Source organism: Notechis scutatus, chromosome Z, assembly GCF_049901735.1.
Source record: "Notechis scutatus isolate UNSWTSFEM ecotype Mainland chromosome Z, rNotScu1.2, whole genome shotgun sequence".
Taxonomy (NCBI): Eukaryota; Metazoa; Chordata; class Lepidosauria; order Squamata; family Elapidae; genus Notechis; species Notechis scutatus.
The window spans coordinates 9,175,501-9,199,610 of record NC_142025.1 but is presented as its reverse complement, the minus strand read 5'-3'; the positions used below and the strand labels follow the sequence as shown (position 1 = coordinate 9,199,610).

The following is a 24,110-nucleotide window of genomic DNA, read 5'->3' as shown; positions in this document are numbered from 1 at the left end:
TGTGTGCCTGTATGTGCATGCATGTATGCAGTGTGTGTGTGTGTGTTTGTGTGTATGTACATATATGCATGCATACATACTCCTGACATTTTGTTTTAATAGATGACCTCAAGTTTTAATAATCAGGGAAAGAGGGAGAAAATCTGCTTCTCCCTACATTCTTCATACCAGGCATAATTTTATATTCTTCTATCTATGGTTTTCTCCTTATTTGCCTTTGCACCTGTTTCCTTAGGAGTTGCTCTTCCTTCCCCTTTCAGCCCTTTGGCTATTGTAGCTGCCAGATGCAGGCCACGTAGACACATAACTTCTTGAAAATATTATTGTTGCTTTGTGGTTTTTTTAAGGAAAAATCTTGTCTTTTTGCAAATATGGTAGTTACTTCAAAGTGTTTTTCCACTGGGTGGGTGAGCATTTTGTGTGTCTCAGAAATAGAATAAAATAGAATTTTTTATTGGCCAAGTGTGATTGGACACACAAGAAACTTGTCTTGGTGCAAATGCTCTCAGTGTACATAACAAGAAAAGATACATTCGTCAAGAATCATCAGGTACAACACTTAATAATAGTCACAGGGTACAATAAACAATCAAATCATACTAGGAAACTGTAAAACCTGTACTAGTTGTAGGTTCATTCTTTGAGGAGGAGTTGGGACAGCCTAAGTACTGTGTAATTGCTGGGGTTGTTTATGTTTGTAATACCATGGATATCTCTAATTACATAATTCAGCTCCCAGAATTCCCTAGCCTACTGAAAATAAATATGCTGTTGCGGAAATAAATATGCTGTTAGTAAGGGTCACAGCATGCTGGCTGGGGGAATTCTGGGAGTTGATGTCCAGATATTTTAAAGTTACCAGTGTTAAAAAATATTGCTATTGTATAAAACAACCACTGTGTAGAACTGCAGTCCTTTCAGCTACTCAAGTGATACTTCAGTGGTAAAGTTGGAATATAGGAAATATTTTTCTTACCTTGCAAATAGACTGTGGTTATATCCCAGATTATATACTATCTGCAACATATAGTCTCTGGCATTTATGCATTGTTACCATTTCCACTTCCCAATTCTTCAAGAGCAGTTTGAAGATTATTGGTAATTATCTTCTTTTCTGCCGATCTCTGAATGCTAAACCTTAGACACAAGAATGTCATCTAGTCATTGCTCCATTCTAAGGTGTTACAATTCCCAGAGTAACAAAAATCTTCTCTTCCCTTCAAAAGGAAAATAAAAGAAATGTATTAACCTTTTTTTAAAAAAAAAAATCACCTCAGATGCTTTTTTTCCTGGTCATATTCAAAAAAACCAAAGTACTTCCTATGAAGGAGGATTACAAAGCTACCAAGTCATACTTCCCCTTTAAAAAAAAAAAACATTAAGGCCACTGAAATAAGTAGCTGGAAGTTCTTGCAAAGGGAGAAGCTGAAGTTCCATTAAAATGAAATATTTTATGTGGGTAGGTAAGTAGGTAGGATAGATAGATTAGACCAGGGGTCTCCAGCCTTGGCAACTTTAAGCCTGGAGACTTCAACTCCCAGAATTCTGGGGTTGAAGTCCTCAGGCTTAAAGTGCCAAGGTTGGAAGAACCCCTGGATTAGACAACCCAGAATGATAACCATGTTTTGGGACAAACTAAAGGGTGAAACTGCAGAAATAACTAGAGTGGGGGGAAAGGATGCCTAGGAACAGACTATCTTCACCCTGGGGAAAACGTGAAACAATTCAAAGAGTCAACATAAGGTTAGAATTAAAGAGAGACAAAGAATATTTCAGGTATTGCTTACATCCAAGCTCACCTTTCTGCATACTCAGAGAATATAAAGGTTTAAAACAACAACAGCAAGGAACAGAGCTAATTTCTTGCAAAAACTAATCTGGGTCCTTTTTAGGAACACAATAAATTTATAATAGATGAGTGGAAACAAGAAGCTGGTTTGATAGACATTCAAGATCACCATTCAAGACTTGGTAGTCATTCAAGATTTGACAATCCAGTAGTTATATCTGGTCACTCATTTTAAGAAAGGACACGAGAGCAGTGAAAGGTGACATGATAGCAGTGTCCCAATATCTAAGAGCTTGCCCAAAAGAAGAGGGAGTCAATCTATTCTCCAAAACACCTGAAGGCAGGACAAGAAGCAATGGATGGAAACTAACCAAGGAGAGAATTTAGAATTAAGGAGAAATTTCCTGACAGTTAGAACAATTAATCAATGGAATAACTTGCCTTCAGAAGCTGTGGGTACTCCAACACTAGAAATTTTTAAGAAGAGACTGGACAACCATTTGTCTGAAATGGTATAGGGTTTTCTGCCTGATCAGGGGGTTGGACTAGAAGACCTCCAAGGTCCCTTCCAACTTTGCTATTCTGTTATTTTATACTTAGGTTTCATTAATTTCTTCTTGTAAGAAAAGTACACTAAGCAAAGTCGTGTTCAGACTCTCCTACAATGGACGCAGGAAAACTGGGTTATTTATAAATGTCCGTGTCATTTATTGGAATATGGAAAAATTGGATGCTCCTCTGTAAGACCAAAAAAATCAGGGATTAATGGATGCTTTCACAGATCAGGAAAAGGAGTGTGTGGATATATGTAGATAGATAGATAGATAGATAGATAGATAGATAGATAGATAGATAGATAGATAGATAGATAGATAGATAGATGATACATAGATAGATAGATAGATAGATAGATAGATAGATAGATAGATAGATAGATAGATAGATAGATAGATAGATAGATAGATAGATAGATAGATAGATAGATAGATAGATAGATAGACAGACAGACAGACAGACAGACAGACAGGATAACTAAACAGCTGAATAGCTGGATGGATGGACGGATAGGATAGGATGGGATAGGATAGGATAGGATAAGGAATTGCAAGACTGGACTGGACTGGAAAATGAATTCCCTCTTGTGAAAAATAAATAAATAATGCAGAAGATCACTTCTTTAGATGTGTTGATGTAATCACAGAATGTCAAGCTTAAGTCAAGAACATTTTTATATACTGTAGATTTCTTCTCTAATCTCAGGGTTAGCCTACTATAAATTCATCCACTGCAAGGTTTTCTACCTCTCTTGTGCATTCAGGTGGCTCAGTCTCCACATAAACATCATTAGCTGGAAGTACAAGAAAACTATGACAAAGGAAAATATTACATGGGAATTTGGCAGGGTGCAACAGGTGCTTATTACCTGCCCTTCCTTTCTTTAGCAGTAAGTAGGTGGCTTGTTTATGGGGATTGATACATGGAGTCTGCTGGTTTTAGGCACTGAGAATCCCAGTAATTTAGTGTTGTAATGTTCTCCCAAAGCCCTTCTGTCTAGAAACTCTGAGGGTATCCAAAACTGAGAACCACTTACTTGTGTTCAAAGATGACTTCAGGCCTCTTCAGCAAATCTCTTAAGGAACATAGATGTTAAATTTGCAGAAGAGGAAAGCTGAAGCAGAAAATATAGTTTGCATTTGGTTTGCTTGTTTCGGTTTTCATTTGGTTATTTTTCACATGTTGGATCACTTACAACTACAGATATTATGTTAATCAACCGAAGCACAATGCACAGGAAAGGAATTAACTGAATTTCAGCTGAAACAGGCAGTGCTATGTGTAATTGTATACAGGTAATCCTCAACTTAGGATCACAACTGAGTCCAAAATTTCTGTTAAGTGAGAGTGAATTTTGTTAAGTGGATTTTGCCACGTTGTTTGACCTTTCTTGCCTCAGCTGTTAAGTGAATCACTGCAATTGAAAATGTAGTAACTCGGTTATTAAGTGAATTTAGCTTCCCCATTGACTTTGCCTGTCAGAAGGTCTCAAAAGGGGATCACTTGACCCCAGGGCAGAATAATTGTCATAAGTATGAGCCAGTTGCCAAGCATCTGAATTTTGATCACATGATCATGGGGATGCTGGAAAGGCTGTAACTGTGGAAAACAATCCTAAGTCACTTTCTTCAGTGCTGTTGTAACTTTGAACAGTCAGTAAATGAACTGTTGTAAGTCGAGGACTACCTATACCTAAAGAACCCTTCCTTCCTTCCTTCCTTCCTTCCTTCCTTCCTTCCTTCCTTCCTTCCTTCCTTCCTTCCTTCCTGTTCAAATGTAAATAGTACATTAACAGTATAACTTTTATGTTATCAGCTATTAAAATACAGCAGCATAACTAGTCAAAGTTAATCAACTTCATATCCCATTGACTTCAGTGTGAAGCCTAATTTGCCTCATGTTCAATCACTGGAACCGAAACTCCATTCACTGTAGCTGGATAGCACCAATCAATCTCATTTTATTCTAATCAATAATCTGATCAGATAACCTCATTTCGTTCTTGGAAATGATAGAAGTGTCTTATACATTGTCAGCCGAGGCCATGGGTCACCCTAAGAAACCATTTATAGCTGATACTGCAGAATCTACCCTTGATAAGGACACACCATTATTGTTCCTTATTGTCCCTATACTGAAGAAGGCCCCATAAAGACTGGGAAGAGAGATAGGATCATGGGTGGAGCTTTCTATGGTGTTCAGTTGATTTAGTTGGATGGAATCCACTCCATAAAGGAAAAAACCATAATATGTAATTATGAGGTATGGTTGTTTTTTTTTTAAAGAATTGAACAGCTACTGTGAAGGTAGAGGATTGAAGTCAAAAACTTGGATGGAATTCTCACATCAAGATTTTTTGTATTATTGAGCACATATTAACTATTCCTCTTCAAAATACACAAACTGGAATATTTGTTGGCAATTTCTAAATAATCTCAAAGAGGAGAAAGTAGTGTAGTGTAGTGCAGTGATATCTTTTGTTACAGAATGAAAACCACAACTTTCTTACTATGAACAGTTCTAGTTTCTTTAAACTAGCAACTTCTTGAATGCAGAATTTTGTATTATTGGAATACACTTAGCTTCCAATCAAAACCAAGATAGTCTTCTTATGCCAACTTAAATGACTTTTCATATAAATGTTTCACTATCTGTTGCTCCCCAAATCTTACCTGGAAATTTGGAAGTCTTTCCTGTTGCCAAATGATCATATATATTTGACAATGCCAGTAATTAAACTTATTTGCCCACTTGATTGCAAAGAAACAATTCTTCATTAATGTGTTACATCTTTACTTACTGGATAGTAGATACCATATAGTAGAAACCAGTAGAATTTATCTCTGAAATAGCAGGGTTGAATCTGGGCTGAGAATGTAAGTTAACTTTTATTTTACTTGGTTGGATCATGGATCATATGAAAAGAACACCTTTTATGTAAGCACTACATGCTACCAAAAAAAAATCAAACACAAATTTAAAAATGTGAAGCACACGTCAGTAGGATATTGACACTGGTTCAACTTTGTTTTTAAGCATGAGTCATTGTATGGTATGGTGCCAGTCGTTAGGGTAGAGATTCCTTTTTCTACAAAGTCTTCATTTTACTGGCTAACCATAATTGAATTTTATGCTAACAAGATTATTGCTTCTTTCCAAAAATTCAGCCGCTCAAATGTTGCATCCAAAATTAAAAAATAGTTGGTCTTCTACTTCTTCCTAGGTTTGCCAACTTCTTATTGCAGACAGTACCTATTAAAAACAAAGGATGGCCAATATTATATTAAATAATGATATCAGATTACATAATCTTATATATCATATTTATCATAAAATTCAGCGTAATTGCTATTACATGAAGCCCAGATTTAAATACCATATGTTTTGCCTGTATCTTCAGTATTAACGTTATTGGTGTAATTTTTCTGCAATACTGAAAACAGTTAGTCAAAAAAGTTTCAGCTCTAAAACTGATGATTGATTTATATCAGGCGAGACAAACTTTGCCCCAGAAACTCAAAGCCAAGGACCGGCTTATTTTTACTTTCAGGAAGATGTTTAATTCCAGTTCTTAGAACATCAGCATTTGTTACTGGAAATGAAATGATGCAGGTTACAGAAGAAATGCTAAAGTACCTGCCTTTACTTGGATCATATTTCTTAATCGACAGAACAATAACAGGCTTTATTAAGGTGAACCCCCTATCCCGGTTATCCTTGCGTGTATAGCTGGGCCTGTGGTTTTATTTTGAAAATTGTACATGAAAATTAAAAATGCCAGACTAAAACAGGTCAAAACATTTCTTGTCCAATGTCAATAATTGATATATTTTGAATCTCTAAGAATCTATTTTACTGGGCTGGAAAAGAGATATTACCAAGAACTTTTTCTGGTCATAACCTAGTGACTTAGATTCTTAAGAAGAAATCTAGAGAATACAGATGGAGAATGAATGAAACCTTCCTTGTTAGACTATGAACCAATGGTTAAGGTTTATAAAGGGCAAATAAATGATTTTTTTAAAAAAAAAATTAAATTAAATTTCTGAAGTGTAACAATGTTTTAAACTTTGCATTTGTGTAATGTGTATGTATGGGAGGTAATCTGGTTGGTGTGCAAAGTTTTTCTTTCTCTTTTGATTTTAATTAAGGAAGCCCAGGTGGTAACTCAACATAGCAAACATATTTTCCTAACCTTTATTGTACCTCATTAGAATTCTCTCTTTTAAAAGGATTTCTAATTATATTGTCTAATAAAACTAAACCTTAGAGATCATTTGCATATTATATGAAGAAATCTCATACAATAAACTCACAGTGGATTCAATTAACATAATAGCTAATTATATATCCCATCAGCCTTTTGAGTGGTTCAGCATTCATGTTTCTCCTGCACTAGCCTAAAGCAAATGGGGGAGTGTGTGAACAATTGAGTTTTCATTTTTAAATACTGACCCTTAATAAATGTTGAAAATTGGAATATTGTTCCCAATGACAAAGCTCGTGATTTTTTTTTTCTGCATGGAAGAGTCCAAAGAGATGCATACATCTATTCATTTCTGTATGGATCTACTTCTAGTTGTGCATATTTATGGATGATTGTAGAGATATACACACACAAGCAGGCATAAAACAGATATAGTGAAACCTGAGGAAATTCTAATATGGAAAGTAGTGTTCAGAAATATTAGATTGGCTATCTGGGTTTTGGAAGCTGTCCGTCTGTACCAGTTATGTTTTTATTTATCTTTCCACATCCCAATTGTATTCTTGGCGAGTTGCATTTTCTATCAAAGCAGAAATTTACAATGAAATTAGCAGAGACATAGTAATGAACTGGATCATGAGCTTCCATGTAATTGTCTGTTATGAAGGTGTCATTGTTGCTTGTAATGAATTTTCCATCCTGGGGCTTAAAATTGGCTAAAATATCTTGGAGTTGTGGTGTGTCTCCAGTCTTCCTCACACGCGAAGGTGCGTTGTTGTTAACTTCCCCCCCCCTCTTCTTTTAGATTTTGCGATATTGGAAAGACTGTCTAAGCGCTGGTTTGAGAGTCTTTTTTTTTTTTAACCCCTTCAGCATGCTCTGAAATGTTTGGCAACACAAGTGATTTCCTTGAAAATGTTTAGGCTTAATCCACTCCGCTGCTAACATCGCGACAAACATCCAGCTAGAGAAATGGAGGGGGTTTTGTTTTGGTTTTTTTTTTTTTTTTTTCCATGGGGTGGGTGTTGTTCCATGTTGCTCTGTTGTGGTTGTTTGAAATGATGGCAAAATTTGATGCAGAATAAGATGCCTTTCTTTCTTTTGAATGACGGCTGACTTGTTATTCATATTTTAATGAGGTTACAATCTCTGAGGCAGCTTTTTCAGGGCGGAGGCCCCACATCTCCAGGGTGATTACAATAGGAGCTGTCTATTGACAAGTACCATTCAGAATCTTTAGGGCTTTCATAGAATTGCTTTTGGTTTCTGCCCCTTGTCCAATTCCCCCCCACCCACCCCATTTTATTATTAAAGCAATTTTGAAGTATACTTAACTTTGGGAGGGGTGGTTTTGCACGGGTGGTTATTTGATATATCTTTCTCAAAACTCTATGCAAGTGGAAATATAAATTGTGGTAACCCCCTTAACTTGGGAACCAAGAAAATTATACAAAAGCAAGAATGCTATTGCCTGTTTTGAATTGGTATAAGAACCTCATCTATTAAAGTGTGCATGAATTTTGGTGAGGGTATAATTTGGCCTGCTGCATCTCCTTGTACGCAAAACTCTGCTAACAGAGACTTTACTTTTCTTAGCAGTTTTGTAAAACAAGAAAACCATCTGTATGTCTTGTGTTAAATTTAGTTATGGGAGAAGAGAAGAAATATTGGGACTTTATTTGTTGTAGCTACTTTGTTAAGTATAAAAATAGGTTATTGAAAATGGCCATGAAAGCAAGCAAGTCCCTCAGAAATATATTGGGGTGTGCAGTGTATACCTCTTCTTTCTACATGCCTGCATAAATTATTCTGTACATATTTTATATCTGTATAGGATCATTACCACCAAACTTTCTTTTGGAGGAGGAACTTCCTGTGTACATGTCAGACATGATACACTAAATCATTCACTGTTTCTTGAAGACTTTGTATATTCAGAAGCAGAGGCTAATACCTGCTTATTTTAAAGCAATACAAAGATTTTTAGGCTCAGATTGAAGTCTAGCCTTATATTCTGATTATCTTAATATATATCCAATTGTATGCTTTAAGCCTAAAGCAATTCTCAAATGTTTTTGTACTTTTTCTTTATGTTTGATACCTCACCATCTTTCATTTGGTTGGAGATCTCTCTCTCTCTCTCTCTCTCTCTCTGTGTGTGTGTGTGTGTGTGTGTGTCTCCAAAATATCTTCCTACTCCTCCCCCAAATCTTAGCTAAATACCCAATCTGCATTTTCAGAAAACACTGCAGATCTTTTTTGTTTAAAATAGTCTGAAAAACAGCACAATTTGAAATATGAAGCTATTCTGTTTAACAAGCCTCATCCTTCTATTTTAATTACCTATGGTTAGTACAAGTTCAATACTAGCAGGTCTACTTAGAAGTAGATCTTGTGTGCTTTCCACACCATCAGTATAAAGGAAGATATATTTAAGCATTGCAATAAATGGGCCTAAATATTATTAACCTTATTTATTTGCAGCAAAGACATTTAAGACCCTCATAGCTAAAGAACACCCAAGTATACTGTCGATGCAGCCTAGACGATACTTCCTAAACTTTCACTCTCACTACATTATTGTAGTAGATGCCTTTTAAGTCAAATCATTCATCTCAATGAGTTCAAGACAAACTTTGTAAAATAAAGAAGTGTTATCTGTTTAACTCACGAAGTATCACAAAGAAAAAAAAAGGCAAGCCTCTCTCTGCTTTTGTTTCAACTGGGTTCAAATGTGGAAAAATGTGGAAAAAAAAATAAGTCTCCATTGAAATTAGCAAGTTCTTCCAAATAATATCAGAGTACCTAGCTTTGCAATGCCTACTCCTAAAGGTAGAGAAAAGTTGTGCCAGGCTATACATTTCACCTAACGTTTTTGGAAACATGCTATGCAGTGTCTATATTATAGGTTTATTTTTTATTTTTTGAGATTTGAGAATGTGCACACACACACACAAACATACAAATATGTTCGTGTGCATGTCTGTGTTCATTTTTTAATTTATGATTTAGCCTTCAATACAGCACATGAAATCTATTTCTAAAACAAAAAAGAAGAAAGAAGAAAGGAAGGATGGAAACGTGGAAGGGACGTTTCCTACTAGCCATTTTCTTTTCTTTTTTTAATGTTGAGCTTTTCTGGTTCTTTCCTATTTCCATAAAAGTCTTAGGTTTCTAACTAGAAGGTAGGACAAGGCGAAAGGAGGGAAGTTTATTGTTAAAAAAAAAAAAAAGGCCTACTTCAAGAGATGGGGGGGTCAAAGAGAAGGGACTCTAAGCTTTAATTTTAATTCTCCTGCCTTTATTTCCCTGATTTGTGACCAGATGGTAGTGAAGGAAAGGACACCCTTTGTGTAAATGGAGCACACATATGAAAGTCCCTTCTGTAATGTAATCGTTGAGACCGGAAGGGTTCATACTGCGTGTGAAAAGAGACAATAGGGATGGGATATATCAACACTGAAGAAATCGAGTTCATTTGTGATTCAGGTTCTTTGACTCTGGTTGTCATGATAACTTCCTCCTTTGATCAGCAGAGGGTAAACAGGGGAAATCTTCTAAAGGCCCAAAGATGCAGATCTGCTGTTTACTGTGCACTTGGCTTCAATTCATGCCCTCTTCCGGAAGAAGCTCCAGAGATGGGCTCATCGTGCACCTTGACCTGTCTAGACGGGAGAGAAGGTTTTTTTTTGTCTCTGTTACCAAGAGCAAGGGGTGCTCTTTGACCCTTGTAGCATTGACTGCTGAGACCCTCGCTGAGTACGTAGGTACTGTGTGTCTAAATGTGGTCCCCTGAATTCTTGCTTAATTCTGAAGGAATAGGAAAAGACGAAGACATGGGCCAGCTGTTTGAAAAGAAAGCCTGAAATAGTAGATTCTGGGAGAAGTACAGTTTTGTAAGTGATTATTTTCTTTGCCCAAACCCTTGGGAGGAATTAAACAGCTGCAAGTGACTTGACGAACAGCAAGTCAGACTAACTGAAGGATGGATGTGTGTGTGTGTGTGTGTGTGTGTGTGTGTGTGTGTGTGTGTGGTGTGTGTTAGAGGGTAGGATGTTTGGAAACTTTGCTTTGGTAAAAGAAACCAAGCACATTCTAACAAGGAATCTATTAAGACTTCACTGAGACTTGAAAAACAAAGTTTCTCTCTTTATAGGTTGAGTTTTGAACATAAAATATACCACATAATTTTAAAAAATAAATAAACCCATCTTGCATTTAAAATCAGCTTACAATGGCATGTATATTTTCAGGCTAAAAAGAATATTTTATTAGCACTTTAAATGTTTAATTATTTCCAGACTCATCCTAGATTTAGCTGACATTTTTAATTATATATGTAATACGATATCAGACAATAATTATGTAGATACGGAGATCTGGAGGCATTGTTCTGTACTGTCAATCCGGGTTAAGGATTCTGTGTTTATATACGCCTGCAGGATTTTGCTTTGGTAAAATCTGAAAAACGTATGTTTCTGTAAATCTTTTTCTTTAGATTCCTTTTGCAAAGTCAGAGACCTTCTTAACAGACATTTTGGAAAATATATGCGATCGGATGAATGATTACAAACTTGAGGATGATCCTGTAACTAAGAAAAAGATATTCAAGAGATATGCTCCAAGGAAGGATGAGGAAATATATCCAATATATAAACAATATTTCTTTTATTCTGATGCTTATAAACCCTTGAAATATGCGGTAAGACAACAGAATGAACTAATGACTTTGGGGGATGAACTGTTTTCACCATCACCCTTGTGATACTGTAGATTAATTTGCTTCCTGAATCTACATTTAAGGCTTTTATAGTATTTGGGTATTTTTCAGGCCCTGAGTTAATTTGTCTTAAATAATAATAAATGGGACAGGGTGGGTTAAAGCAAGAGAAACACCATGGCATATAGATCTCAATATTCTTCAAAACAAGTATGCATGAGTAATGCCATTCTATTTTCCCTTTGGAATATCAAATATTTAAGTTGAAATCATTTTAATTAATAATTAAAACAATTCAGATTTAAATATTGCTAATTCAAATACTGATAGTTATTAAACTGGTGGAGAGTTTAGTTATTGTTTTTTCCCCACCCACTTTTCTTTCTTTGGACTTTGTTGAGGGAGCTAGAATGGAGATCTAGAGCAAAGTGACACAAGAGTGTCATTCTTGAGCTGGCCAATGCCTCAAACATCAACAAATGCTCATGAAAATAATATTTTCATCAAAGGCCTGTGAAAAAAGAAAGAAATCTGGAAATATATTTGCCTGCTCTTTCAAAATTAGACTTGTGGAAAAGAAAGGAAGTCTTCTTCTTTCAGAAGGATTTACTTCAAGATTCTATTAGGTTTGAAGCTCTTGTAGGGTATTTTAATGCCAGTTACATTCCTTGCCAAGGAAAGTTGCTTCCTTTAACCAAATTAACAACTGATCTTCAATGGTTACCACAATGATCAAATAAAGAATTTGGGCAAAGAATTTCCTGCAGGAATCTCATCAACTACTGATTGTGCTTTTGGTTTGATTCTAAAACCAAGAAGGTTATTTTAGGATCCTACAAGCTGTTTCGTAAAATTCTAAATAAATGTAAGAGAACATGTAAAAATATTTGAAATTTCATTTTTTTGAAGACAATTTTTTGCATTGCAAAATCCGTAGAGACTTATTTCATGTGCTGAAGCAGTATTTAATTAAGAATGCACATCACGTATGAGATTTGAACCTAAGAACTGGATTCTTGGGGCTGGGGGGATAATTTTATGGTAGAATTGGGTTCTTTTGTGATAAAAGTTGGTTTCCTGGTTATTTTTAAGGGCATCATATAGAATGTTTTCCCCTTGCTGGGATTCTCTGTAGATTTTGGGGAGAGGAGCTTATAGCCAATGCTTAAGGCCAAGAGACCAAATAAAGTTTTATTGGGAAGGAGCCCCAATGCTGACTAAGTCAGAAATAAAACTTGCATTATACAAAGTCATTGATGCTTTCTTCATTTTGAAAAATAAGTTATTATTTGGCGATATAGTGAAATAGTTTCTTTCCCCATATGCACATACTGTATATGTTTTATCCATCCGTCCATTTCAAACCATTAGCATCAATCCCTAGAACCGTTTCAACCAACTGTTTCACAAAATGAATAACCTGTATTAAGCGGAATCATTCATCATCCGCTTTCAGTAGATAGAATTTGAATGAGCCTTAATGAAATCTCAATATATTGTTAATGCTGTATACTGTTACAGGACAACCGATCAGGCAGGCACGCTGCCTCGGCAAAAGAACAACAACCCCAAATTGTCTCTCTTGACAAGATATCCTTTGGTTGCTCTGTGTAAATGGCCTTGTTTAGTTCTTTGCTGCTGTTTTTCCTCTTTACAGTGTGAAACTATCATAGAACAGTATGAAGATGAAATACTCTCAGTTATCACTCGGCAGTCACACTCTCTTGCTGACAAGCTGTGCATTGAAAAATCAGGTACTGTGTCTGATGTAACATGTGCTTCTTTCTCAACAGCAGTTCTCCCTCCACCCTTCTCCCTCCCCCACCCACCCTCAATCCATGTTGTATTGCTGGGATGCAGCAAAAACACTTTGGAAAGTAACATTTTCAAGATTGAAGGTGCGTGGGCATTGCCCTGCCAAGGAAAGTTGGTTAAAGAAAGAAGAAATATATTTGCCTATTCATCCAAAGGAAAACAAATCCAAAACAAGATTTGTTCTCTTTTGGGTATATAGGTAAATATATATCTTTTAGAAGGGTTTACTTCAGGGTCTGGAGTTCCAGTAGAGTATTTTAATGTTGGCTAAATTCCCTTCCTAAAAAAGTTGGTTCCTTTAACTAAATTAACATCTGATTTTCAACTATTATGAAGACTAATAAAATAAAAATAAAAATAGAATTTAAGCAATGGCATCCCTGCAAGAATCTCTTCATCTATTCATTTTGGCTTCAATTTCACGTAGTTGATTCTAAAACCAAGAAGTTTTAGGACTATCCAATCTCTTGTGTCAAATTCTAAATAAATATAAACATAAATGCTATGGATAGTTACTTGTATAAGACCACAAAATAAGCTGGATCTTAGCAGGAAATATACGTAGGATGAAGTTGCTAAACCATCACATCTGAATAACCAGATTGTAAAAATAGGTGACTGGATGTTTTTTTAAAAAACTGATATAGATAAATAATAAGATCTAATGTTAACACTAGTTAATAGGGCCAATTAGTGGTTAATAGAAGAATTCATAAGACTATGGGGGAGGAATTAATAATTACATGGTCTAAAAATTTGTAATTGTTAAAAAATCTATTGCAAATAAAAGATACATTATTTAAATTTCATCTATCACTCGGTCACAATATAATTGCTGTTCTAAATATAGTAGAAATAAATTATCCCACATGGTCACTTTTTAAACTCATGTACAGTTTGCCTTTTCCTTCTGAAGTTTTCAACCAATGTGAAAGTAAAGAGAAAAAGGTAGAAATAAGCAAGAAGAAAGAGAAGTATAGTATGAGTTAATTTCCTCCAGCATGTTAACCTCATTTTGAAATTTGCCTTTGTTTTAAGGCACCTTTTCTCCAATCTATATATTTTTCAGTTTCTTCTTTCTTCTTCTTCTACTTGACAAAGTAAGGTGTGCTATATTGGTTTCTTAGGATGCATTGTATGCACACTTATTCAGGTGGTAACCTTAAATAAATAGGATTCATTTAAAAATAAATAAATGTGATAGAATCAAGCTGAGTCTAGGTTGTGGTCTTTTCTGGTTAATAGTGAAAATAATGGGTCTTTTGGTCAGGTCAGTATCTGTCTGCCTGCCTGCCTGCCTATATGTCTATCATCTATCTGACTATAAATCATAACTTCAAGACAACTGCAGTATTCTCATTTTGATAGTGTGGCTCTCTGCAATTTAATAGTGTTTGAGAAGTTGGTGACCTTTGATCAGAAGCTATGGGACTTATTTCCCTCTAATAATATTTAGAGTTGTGAAGCTAGATTGCTCCTCTAAGCCAGTTTACATAATCTAACTCACTTTAGTGTGTTTAGGATTGTGACAAAATTCTGCAATGACTAGAAAGAAGGGCGAGAAAGGCTATCAGACCAACCAAAGCCATAAACACTTCTCATTGAAGAACTGAATAGAAATATTGAGGAGGAGGAGGAGGAGGAGGAAGAGGAGGAGGAGGAGGAGGAGATTGTCATGGTAGTTTGTTATTAATGCCTGCATAGGTTATTTACAAGAAACAAGAAAAACAAATGACAGGAAAGATCAGCACTTGAGTCTGACCCTGTAAAATCTCACAGGATTATAAATATGGCTGACATGCTAAAGTGAAAACTCAGAAAAGTAAAGTAAACAACCATACATTCTTTCTATTGCTTCAGTAAGTAGAAAGTTTTTAAAAGATCCTCTTCCAAATGCTGAAACACAGGGTTTTCAAAAAGAAAAGAAAAAGGGGAAACATACTCATTCCAATCCTACTCTTATAAAAATGTTCAGCTTTAGCAAAGCAAGCACTTGTGTTTCCTAGCTGATGTCTGCCTCAAGACTAGCAGAAAAATCACATTTTCCAGAAATTGCCCCATAAATGTAGGAAACAAAAGAGCCTAACAAAATGTAAGGAAACCCTGTGGGTGTTGAATGTGTCTTTCCCATCTGTACAAATCATATTATAGCTTTGATTATAAGCTTCTTCAATGCTATTAGTTATTTCCACCAGCTTATGGTTTGCAATGGACATACATAACATACCAATATGAAATTTCTGTGGGAAAAATATGACTTAGCTGAAATAGATAATTGTGTCAGTATGCATTTCTCTGCAACCCAAAAGGTAAACATTTCTCTGTGAAATGTTTTACAAGACACACTTTAGCGACTGACATATTTGTGCTAGTGTACAAGAAAGATGCCTTGCAAAGCATTTACTGATTTATGTACCTCTTTCATCAGAGGAGGGGGAAATGCAGAGCCTCGCTACCTTATTAAAAGCAATATATGATAAATCCTCTATGAATTTAATTCCTTATCCTGTAATCTGTCAAACTGAGGTAACCTTTAGAAAAATATGTTTCTTCCATGTTTACATGATGATTGCATCTGGTGTTTCATTAAAAAAAGCCAAAAACTCCTTCACAAGCTATGTTAAAAAGATGACGGTTGTTTTTTGTGTTTTGGGGTTGTTTTTTTTAATACAGACAACCATGGATCAGTTATCTGTCAAAAGATTTCTTTGATCTCACTTAAAATCTCTATATTCCTCTTTCTACCAGGAAGGAATCAAAAGAGCAAAACAGCCTTTATCTATTCTTTTTCACAGTTCTTACGAAGATATTTTTTCCTCCACTTAAAGGAATTGTTTCTCAAGTTAATAGACATTGTGGTCATTAGCTGGAAACTAAGATTTGCTGTAGGATCACTGACATTCATATAAATGATAACTCAGAATTTATTTTTGTGCCAGTGAAATCTACCTAAAGAAAATTGGAGGGACATTATTATTTTGTAATTATGCTGTTTACAAGCAATAGGATTAAGACATTGGTCAAGAATGTAGTATTCTTGGATTGGTATCAGTTCATTTGTTTCTACAACATAATAGACTGCCTTTATGTCCATCTGTCCGCAACCCATGATTATCATTAAGGTAATATAGAGGTTTCCATTATTCTAATCGGCTTCACGTGCTCATAACTCTGAAAAAATAATCTCTTTGGCTGAAATTTTTCATTCTCATCCCAAAGGTGAATTTATTTATGTATGTAGAAAGCTTAAGGAGAAGCCATTCATGCATTTTTAAATCTCACAAGGGTAGAAAAACGCTTCTATTTTTCTATAAAAACCTGATGTTTTTGCTTCCATTTTACTTGCTCAGTTTGGCACATCTATTATTGCTCCGAAAGTACTGCTTTCAGATTTCAGTGTTTTCTAGACAACTTGCTAAGACTATCCTTCGAAATGGGTTGCCAGCCCAAGACAGGACAACTGAGTCCTACACAATGCAACTCAGCGTTAATATACAAATGATGCTAACATTTTCACTGTATTCTAATAACATTCTCTGGGATTTGAAGATAAAGATGTACTCTCCGCTGATCTATTTTTAATGAGCCTTTACAGTTTCATAATTATCTTTTCTTCTCCCTCCTGCCCAGAAATTTCTAGTAAATACAGAGTTTTATTAATCTTCCCCTATGACGAGTTGTGTAAATTCAGACTTTCTAGGAATAAACGCAGCAGTCATCTGAGGACAATCTCTTTCCGATAGCCCTTTTAATTTTTTTCTTTGATGTCATTTTGTAACTCTGATTTTAGCTTTTTATTTATATCTCTTTGAGCTCTTTAAAAGAACACATAAGAAAAACCCAAGTATGTCACAATAGGGGGGAAACTGTTTATTCTGTTTTGCTAAGGTATCTGGAACATATTCCTGTCACCAAATAGTGAATCAGTTCAAGCTCAGGCTATTTATGTTATCAGAGATTAGATGCCAGTATGAACTCCGTTGATTCAGAAATAAGCAGCACAAAAAGGGGATTTATTTCCCAATAATTTGGTTAAAGGCTGGGCTGTGATTTTAGATAAATGGGTAGGAATCTTCTACAAAAAGCATTTAATATTTTTACACCAAAGTTCTTTGTTTATTAAATTAAAACAGCTTCTACAAAGCAAAATACTGAAAGGAAAATTGTATAAGAAAAATTGTATAAGAAAATTGTATAAATTTATAAAGAAAGAGCACAATCACATTAAATAGCGATTCAATCATCATATATTTGCTCTTTATCTTAATGCCAGCAATTTGCCCAAAATATGGACTTTTAGATACTGTTCACTTCAAAACAATTTTTTATCTTAACATACCTATAGTTATGTGTAAAGTTATATTTAAAAATCTGGTTGCTCTGTTTTAAAATACTATGCCTAATCAATGAATACATTGGACCAACCTTAAAATGAAAAAAAAAAAAAAAAAACCCTACTATATTATTAAAAACTCATCAATAACTCTCTGTTTCAAAATGTGCATCAGGATATGACTTACGATTTTTGAACAATGGTGAATAATCTATTGCACTATCATGATGAGGGATATCTGAAACTTGAATAAATATAAATATAAAATTGTGAGATAATCTAATTGTTTGATCTTCCATTCGTATCTAATTTTGCCCTCTCTTGATAGGTCTTTGTCAAGAAGATGAGATGCATAGTGAACTCTAAAAGGCAACAAACTTATTATTATTGTTGTTATTATTATTATCAGCATCTGGATGAAGAATATAAACTAAAATAATTCTATTCTTTACCTTCCATTAATCTTCATAACAAACCTTCATATAGACTGCTAAATTAACATGCCTGTTTGTCTTGTCTATTTCGGATATTGGACTATTTCGGATATTCGGATATTAGTGGGGAAAAGTCTGCAGCTTATGAAGCTGCTGTGTCAGTTGTACTCAAAACCCTGCACTTTTCATAGAAGAAACTGTTAATTATGAGTAAAATTGCCGTTTCAAATCTATGTGAGTTGTACTTTTCCAAAACCTGCTGATTTATTTTCTGTAGCTTTAGATCAATGCTAGGGCAGTTTTCTAAGCCAGAATGGGACAATTCACTGAAGCCAACTCTTTACGGCCAATTCACCATGGCCAACTCACCACAGATAACTCACTGCGAGACAACTTGGCATGGCCAACTCACCACAGGGCAATTTGCTGTGGGACAATTCAACAATTCAATTTAATTAGTTAAAATGGTTGTTTGGGGAAAAAATAATTTTTATTATTCACATTTCATTTTGTCCCTCCTTTGGTATCTTTTCTTTTATGATTCTATTGCTTTTTCCATTTTAGTGTAACACTTGTCCCACGGTGAGCTGTTCATGGCAAGTTGTTATAGAAAAATTGATGTGCCTTATATAAAATTGTTTTACTTAGGAGCAAAGGGTCCTCATCAGGTTTTATTACATCCTGGATTTGAGAAGAGAATGGGCAATGAAAATGGAGTAATTGGCCTGATTGGCTGATCTAACTGGACAATTCAACCAGTTCATATGGTATCTTCTTATGCCTTATGATTTTTTTTTTAAAATCATTTTGTAAGTAGGTAGCTTAGATGACTCTAGCGCCAATAAACCGTGTCTGATAGTTTGATTGGAAGGTATTACTAACTCAGGAATATAATTGTTTATTGTTTCTTACATTGTATAATAAAGTTTTCCTCATTTCAGTGATTGTGGCTTTCAATTCCTTTTCCCACTTTGCAGTAATTTCTTACTAATGCATGAGTATGTTTAACATTTCATACATACACTCAGCTATACTATTTCCCTTGGAAAATATATTTGAGTGATTTCCATTGTATATCGCAGTCTTCTTGAGTTACCATGAAAACTTCCACACAGTTATGAAAAAAACATATTTATTTAACATCACAATATGAACTTTCAATCTGTATTTTGAAAGAGGCAAAGCCATAGAGTCAACTTTCCATGGCAGCTGTTACACATTTTTATATTTACAAAATTTAGGCTGGCAGTGAGATTCTGAGGAACCTAGTGGACTTGTTTTGACGGTTAAAATGTTAAAAGTAAGGACATATATACAGGTAGTTCTCGACTTACAGACCACAACTTAGCCCAAAATTTCCATTGCTAAATGAGACAGTTTTTTAAGTGAGTTTTATCCCATTTTACAACCTGCCATAATTGCTCAATGAATTGCTGCAGTTGTTAAGTTAGTAATATGATTGTTAACTGAATCTGGCTTCTTCATTGATTTTGCTTGTCAAAGCTTGCAAAAGGGAATCAACATGATCCTATAACCATCATAAATACATGACAGAAGTCAAGCATCCAAATTGAGATCCCATGACCACAGGGATGCTGCAAAGATTGTAAGTGTGAAAAATGGCCCTACAGTAAGTCACTTTTCAATGCCATTGTAACTTCAGACATTAAGCAAATGATCGTAAGTCACAGACTACCTGCATTATGTCCAAGAACAAATTCTTTTAACATTACCTTGACTTATTCACATGAAGAATGATAAACTGTCCCCCTATAGAAACCCCACCCCCATTGATAGTTTAAAACTAGTATGTTTAAAGTCTGGATGATATTTTTGCTGTCTTAAAAAATATACATGGACTTGAAACTCAGTTCCACCAACTTCATCTTAATGTGGTAGCGCACATTTACAGCAATGAGTTCTAATTCTTATGGCTTTAATATCTAAATATGATATATTAAATTAGTGGGATATACTTCTGAATATGAAAAGTGATTTTCTATGCAAACAAAGACCTTCATTGCTCAATGAATTCAGAATTAATGGCTGTATAGTACAATCCTAATCAAATCTGTGCAATTTTCTTCTGAATATATCTGTTTGGACTGCAATGTTGATATAAATGTAGACATAAATACACGTTCATTGGCAATATTTTCTAATTTGTTATCCCATTAAATTTCTTTCTATTGTCTCCTTCAAGAGTTGACTTTTTTTTTTGTTAAAAAAGCATACATTTTTACCACAAAATACGGTTTTTCTTCTGTAGATTAATAAAGATGAATATTTCAGTCTGTTTGGGAACCTGAATTTTATCTTGAAATTTAGGCTTAGACAGCACCAAAATATGAAGAAGAAACAAAAAGGGTTTTCAGTTGGGTTCATTTAAACAAATAGGGTTGGAAGAAGGGGTGGGATTCTACCAGTTTGGAACAGTTCTATAGAACCGGTTGTTATGATTCTGCGAGGTTCAGAGAACCGGCAAATTGTGCCCCTGGCTGGCCCTCTCCGCCTGCCCCTCCCCTCCCTGCCCAGTCAGTCCTTATCACGCATGCATGACATCACGCACATGCCCGACACTGCATGCATACCCGACATCGCTGACTGCATTCTCCCCCGCCCAGTCACTCCTTAAGGTATTTTTTCCCATCCTGACAATCATCTGTTCCGATAATCAGTTGTGCCGGGATCCCCCTCGTTGTCTTATTGCTTCACCCAGGTCACTTCCATGAGGACCAGGAGGCAAAAGGGGGGGCGGTGGAGCTGTGTGCCTCCCCTGCGCTCCATTTTTTGCCTTCCTGGGCCCCAGGGATGCCTTCTGGGAGCAAAAACACCCCCCAGGAGGCTTCCCTGAGGCCCAGGAGGCAAAAAAAATGGGGGGGGGAATGCTGCAAAAAGAAAGAAGCCACGCCTACCCAGTCACATGGCCACGCCCACCTAGCCACTCCCACAGAACCGGTTGTTAAAAAATTTGAATCCCACCCCTGGTTGGAAATCTAGTCCCTACTTAATACAAAGAAAATTTAATGGAAAGTGTCAAATTGTTTGCTTCAGTTTTCATGGAATGCTATTGATTTTTAGGGTAATAATAACAAGTTACCCCAGATCATTCACTAGATATTTATCAGTGTGCTTGTGTAATACCTATGCTGTTCTGTTCCTGCAGCTTTCAGAGATATATTGTACATTTTTAAGGGAGGGGGGGATTAAACAGCATAGACTTCCAACCATTTAAACTCCAAAGCCATCCACAATAGGCCAACCAAATCTTAATGTCATCCATTGCTATAACCGATGTTTCAACAGTGCTGTGAAAGCTCATTAGAGAGACTGTATTCCAGGTTTATGAAAGCTCCTTTTCACAAAAAGTGAACCACAAAAGTCTACCTATGGAGTTGTCTACAAAGTACCCACAGATTGAATTCCTTTGGGGGAAAATGACCATCGGTCTTTTCTCCTGGATCGTATGGGATAAGAAGGTGGTGTTGGAGATATCCAGGCCTGCCTCCATAAGAACATCTAAATAGCAAGAGCGCTCAGACTTATATACTGCTTCACAGGATACAGCCCTCTCTAAGCGGTTTTTACAGAGTCAGTGTATTACCCCCCCAACAATCTGGCTTCTCATTTTACTGACCTCGGAAGGATGGAAGGCTGAATCAACCTCAGACTGGTTAGGATTGAACTCCAGGAATGAGCAATGGGTTAGCCTGCAATACTGCATTCTAAGCACTGCACCACCATCACGGCTGTAAACAATCAACTTCTGAGCCTATCACTTTGGTTTCATTCAGGAACTGCAAGTACTTTGAGGAAGTCCTAAATCACCTTTTCCCTGTAAACTACATTGTACATATCATGAAAAACCAAGGAAATAGCATGAAGGCAGGGGCATCTGAGGGAGGGGGTTGTTAAAACAGTCAGGAGAGCAGTTGGGCTATTACAGTCGAAGCCCCTTCCATTTTGTTACATCTCAATGCACTTCCTAAAAGGATGGAGCTTCAGTTTTCTGGTAACAGCTATCATCTTGAAGTATTTGATCCACCATCCTAGAGAGATGCCCTTGGATCAGTGGTGGTATTCAGCAGGTTCTGACCAGTACTGGAGAACCGGTAGAGGAAATTTTGAGTAGTTTGGAAAACCGGCAAATACCACCTCTGACTGGCCCTGCCCCCATCTATTCTCTGCCCCCGAGTCCCAGCTGATCGGCTGGGTCTTCTTTGTTGCCTTGCACAGGAGAACAGAGCTGGAAAGCAGGTTAGTGGGGTGGGGAGGGAATGGAGATTTTGCAGTAATCTTCCCCTGCCATGCCCACCAAGCCACGCCCACAGAACTGGTAGTAATTTTTTTTGAATCCCACCACTGCCTTGGATGTAGGATTACATAAATCAAAGTAATAGAGTAGCTTATCCTAACCAAATATCCCTCTGTTATCCATCATTTGTGAACTTCCCAGCCAGCTTCCAACAAGCAGCCATTGGGGGAAGCCAGATTTGATTAATGAGTGCATGTTTCACTTAATAATTGCAGTGGTTTGTTTAACAACTGTGGCAAAAAGGTTGTAAAATGAAGCTAATTGTGACCGAAAGGTTGAAGACTACCTGTAAAAATGTTTGCGTGATTACTAACCACAACCTTACGTTTAGGACTTCAGTGCTCTGTTTTGCTTTGTTTATGTGTAAATGTTGGAGTTTGTGTGTGCCACCTGTTAATGAAAATCTAACCCTGGTTTTGCTTTCTTTATTGTGGCATCACAGGTGTTCATGTTGCCTTGAAATTAAGCCTGCTGTGATATCTCCATGCAGCTTTGATTGGAGTAGATGGCATCTCAACCTTGGCAACTTCAAGTTATGTGGGCTTCCAATCACAGTGCTGGCTGGGAAATTCTGGGAGTGAAAGTTTATTATTATTTTTATTGTCAGAGTACAACATGTGTACAATGAGATTGGCTGAGCCTCCCTTTGTGCACCCCTCTCCCCCAATAAAACTCACAGTGAGGACAGAAGTCCCTAAACCAATCCCAATCTTATTACACTACGTGACTTTGTTGTAGTCCACATAATTTTATAATGCCACGATTCAAAAACAGTAGAATAGAAGGTAAATTGGGACTTGTTTCAGATCATTTTTATTGTCCTTTTCAAGCATCATTAGATGACTTTCTTCAAGCCTTATAAATGATTACACTGATTCATTGGCAAATCAGAAGGTCAATCAAAGTAGTTCTGACTCAGCTTTGAGCCATATTATATTAAGAATTGAATAGGATGCTCCTTAATGTATCCATTTACAGTCTGGTTTGCTCAGGAGTAAGAAGGCTGGGATGCAGCCATATATCTTAAGTCTTAAATGTGTTTGCATCTTAGAGAAAGTTGTTTGCCTTTTGCTTGGCACGATTTGAATAGTCCAGACATTTTGGACCAATCTTGCTGGAAAATTGATTCCTAATGCTTATATCTTATAGTATTAGCTTATTGCATTTATAGCTTATTGCATTTCAATAAAATCCCTTATCCAGAGCTATCAAATCTGCACTAGAAAATCAAGATTATCATTAACAGGTACAGAAAGCTCTAACTTTCTGCTGCCATCTGGCTGTCATCTGGATTTTGCAGTCCAGAACTGGTAACTAAGTGAATCGTGCACAATTTTAAGATCTTCTTTTGCCACGGTTAAGAAAATTACTGGCGTTGTTAAGCAAATCATATGGTTGTTAAGCAAATACAGCTTTTCACATTGACTTTGCTTGTCGGAAGCGGGCTGGGAAGATCGCAAATGGCAATCAGAGACTCCAAGATGCTACAATTGCAATAAATATATACTGATTGCCAAGTGCCAAATTTTGTTCACACGATTATGGGGATGCTGTGCTGTTGTGGCTTTGAACAGTTACTAAATAAATGTTTGCAAGTTGAGAACTACCTGTACTTATAGCTTTTGCCTTTGGAAAGAATGTAAACCATGTCCAGAATAAGTCTGCAGCTGGCAGTGTTGAACACAGAAGAACAGAACAGAAGAGAACAGAATTCTTTATTGGCCAAGTGTGATTGGACACACAAGGAATTTGTCTCTTGTGCAAATGCTCTCAGTGTACATATAAAGAGCAAGTAATAGGTCATAGGTCATAAATCATAGTTACAATCATTAATCATCAGTTGCAAACAACAACTGAAAACAGTAGGAAAAGTCAGTAGGAAAGATGAGAAAAGGTGAGAAACGACTGTACTAATTTCCTTGTGACTAATAAAGAAAAAGTT

The 24,110-nt window shown here is 36.1% G+C and overlaps 1 protein-coding gene across 3 annotated transcripts in view; it reads left to right on the top strand.

Annotated features, from left to right (window-relative positions):
- The window catches only part of CNPY1 (canopy FGF signaling regulator 1), a 79,494-nt gene extending 60,848 nt beyond the window's left edge, over window positions 1-18,646 (top strand). For all 3 annotated transcript variants that reach the window (XM_087946826.1, XM_087946824.1, XM_026680927.2), the window contains 3 exons: window positions 11,050-11,253; window positions 12,929-13,025; window positions 17,748-18,646. In XM_087946826.1, coding sequence (XP_087802952.1) covers window positions 11,050-11,253; window positions 12,929-13,025; window positions 17,748-17,785 — 339 coding nt within the window. In that variant the 3' untranslated portion in view covers window positions 17,786-18,646. The remainder of the gene's footprint in view (window positions 1-11,049; window positions 11,254-12,928; window positions 13,026-17,747) is intronic.
- The last annotated feature ends 5,464 nt before the right edge of the window (window positions 18,647-24,110 follow it).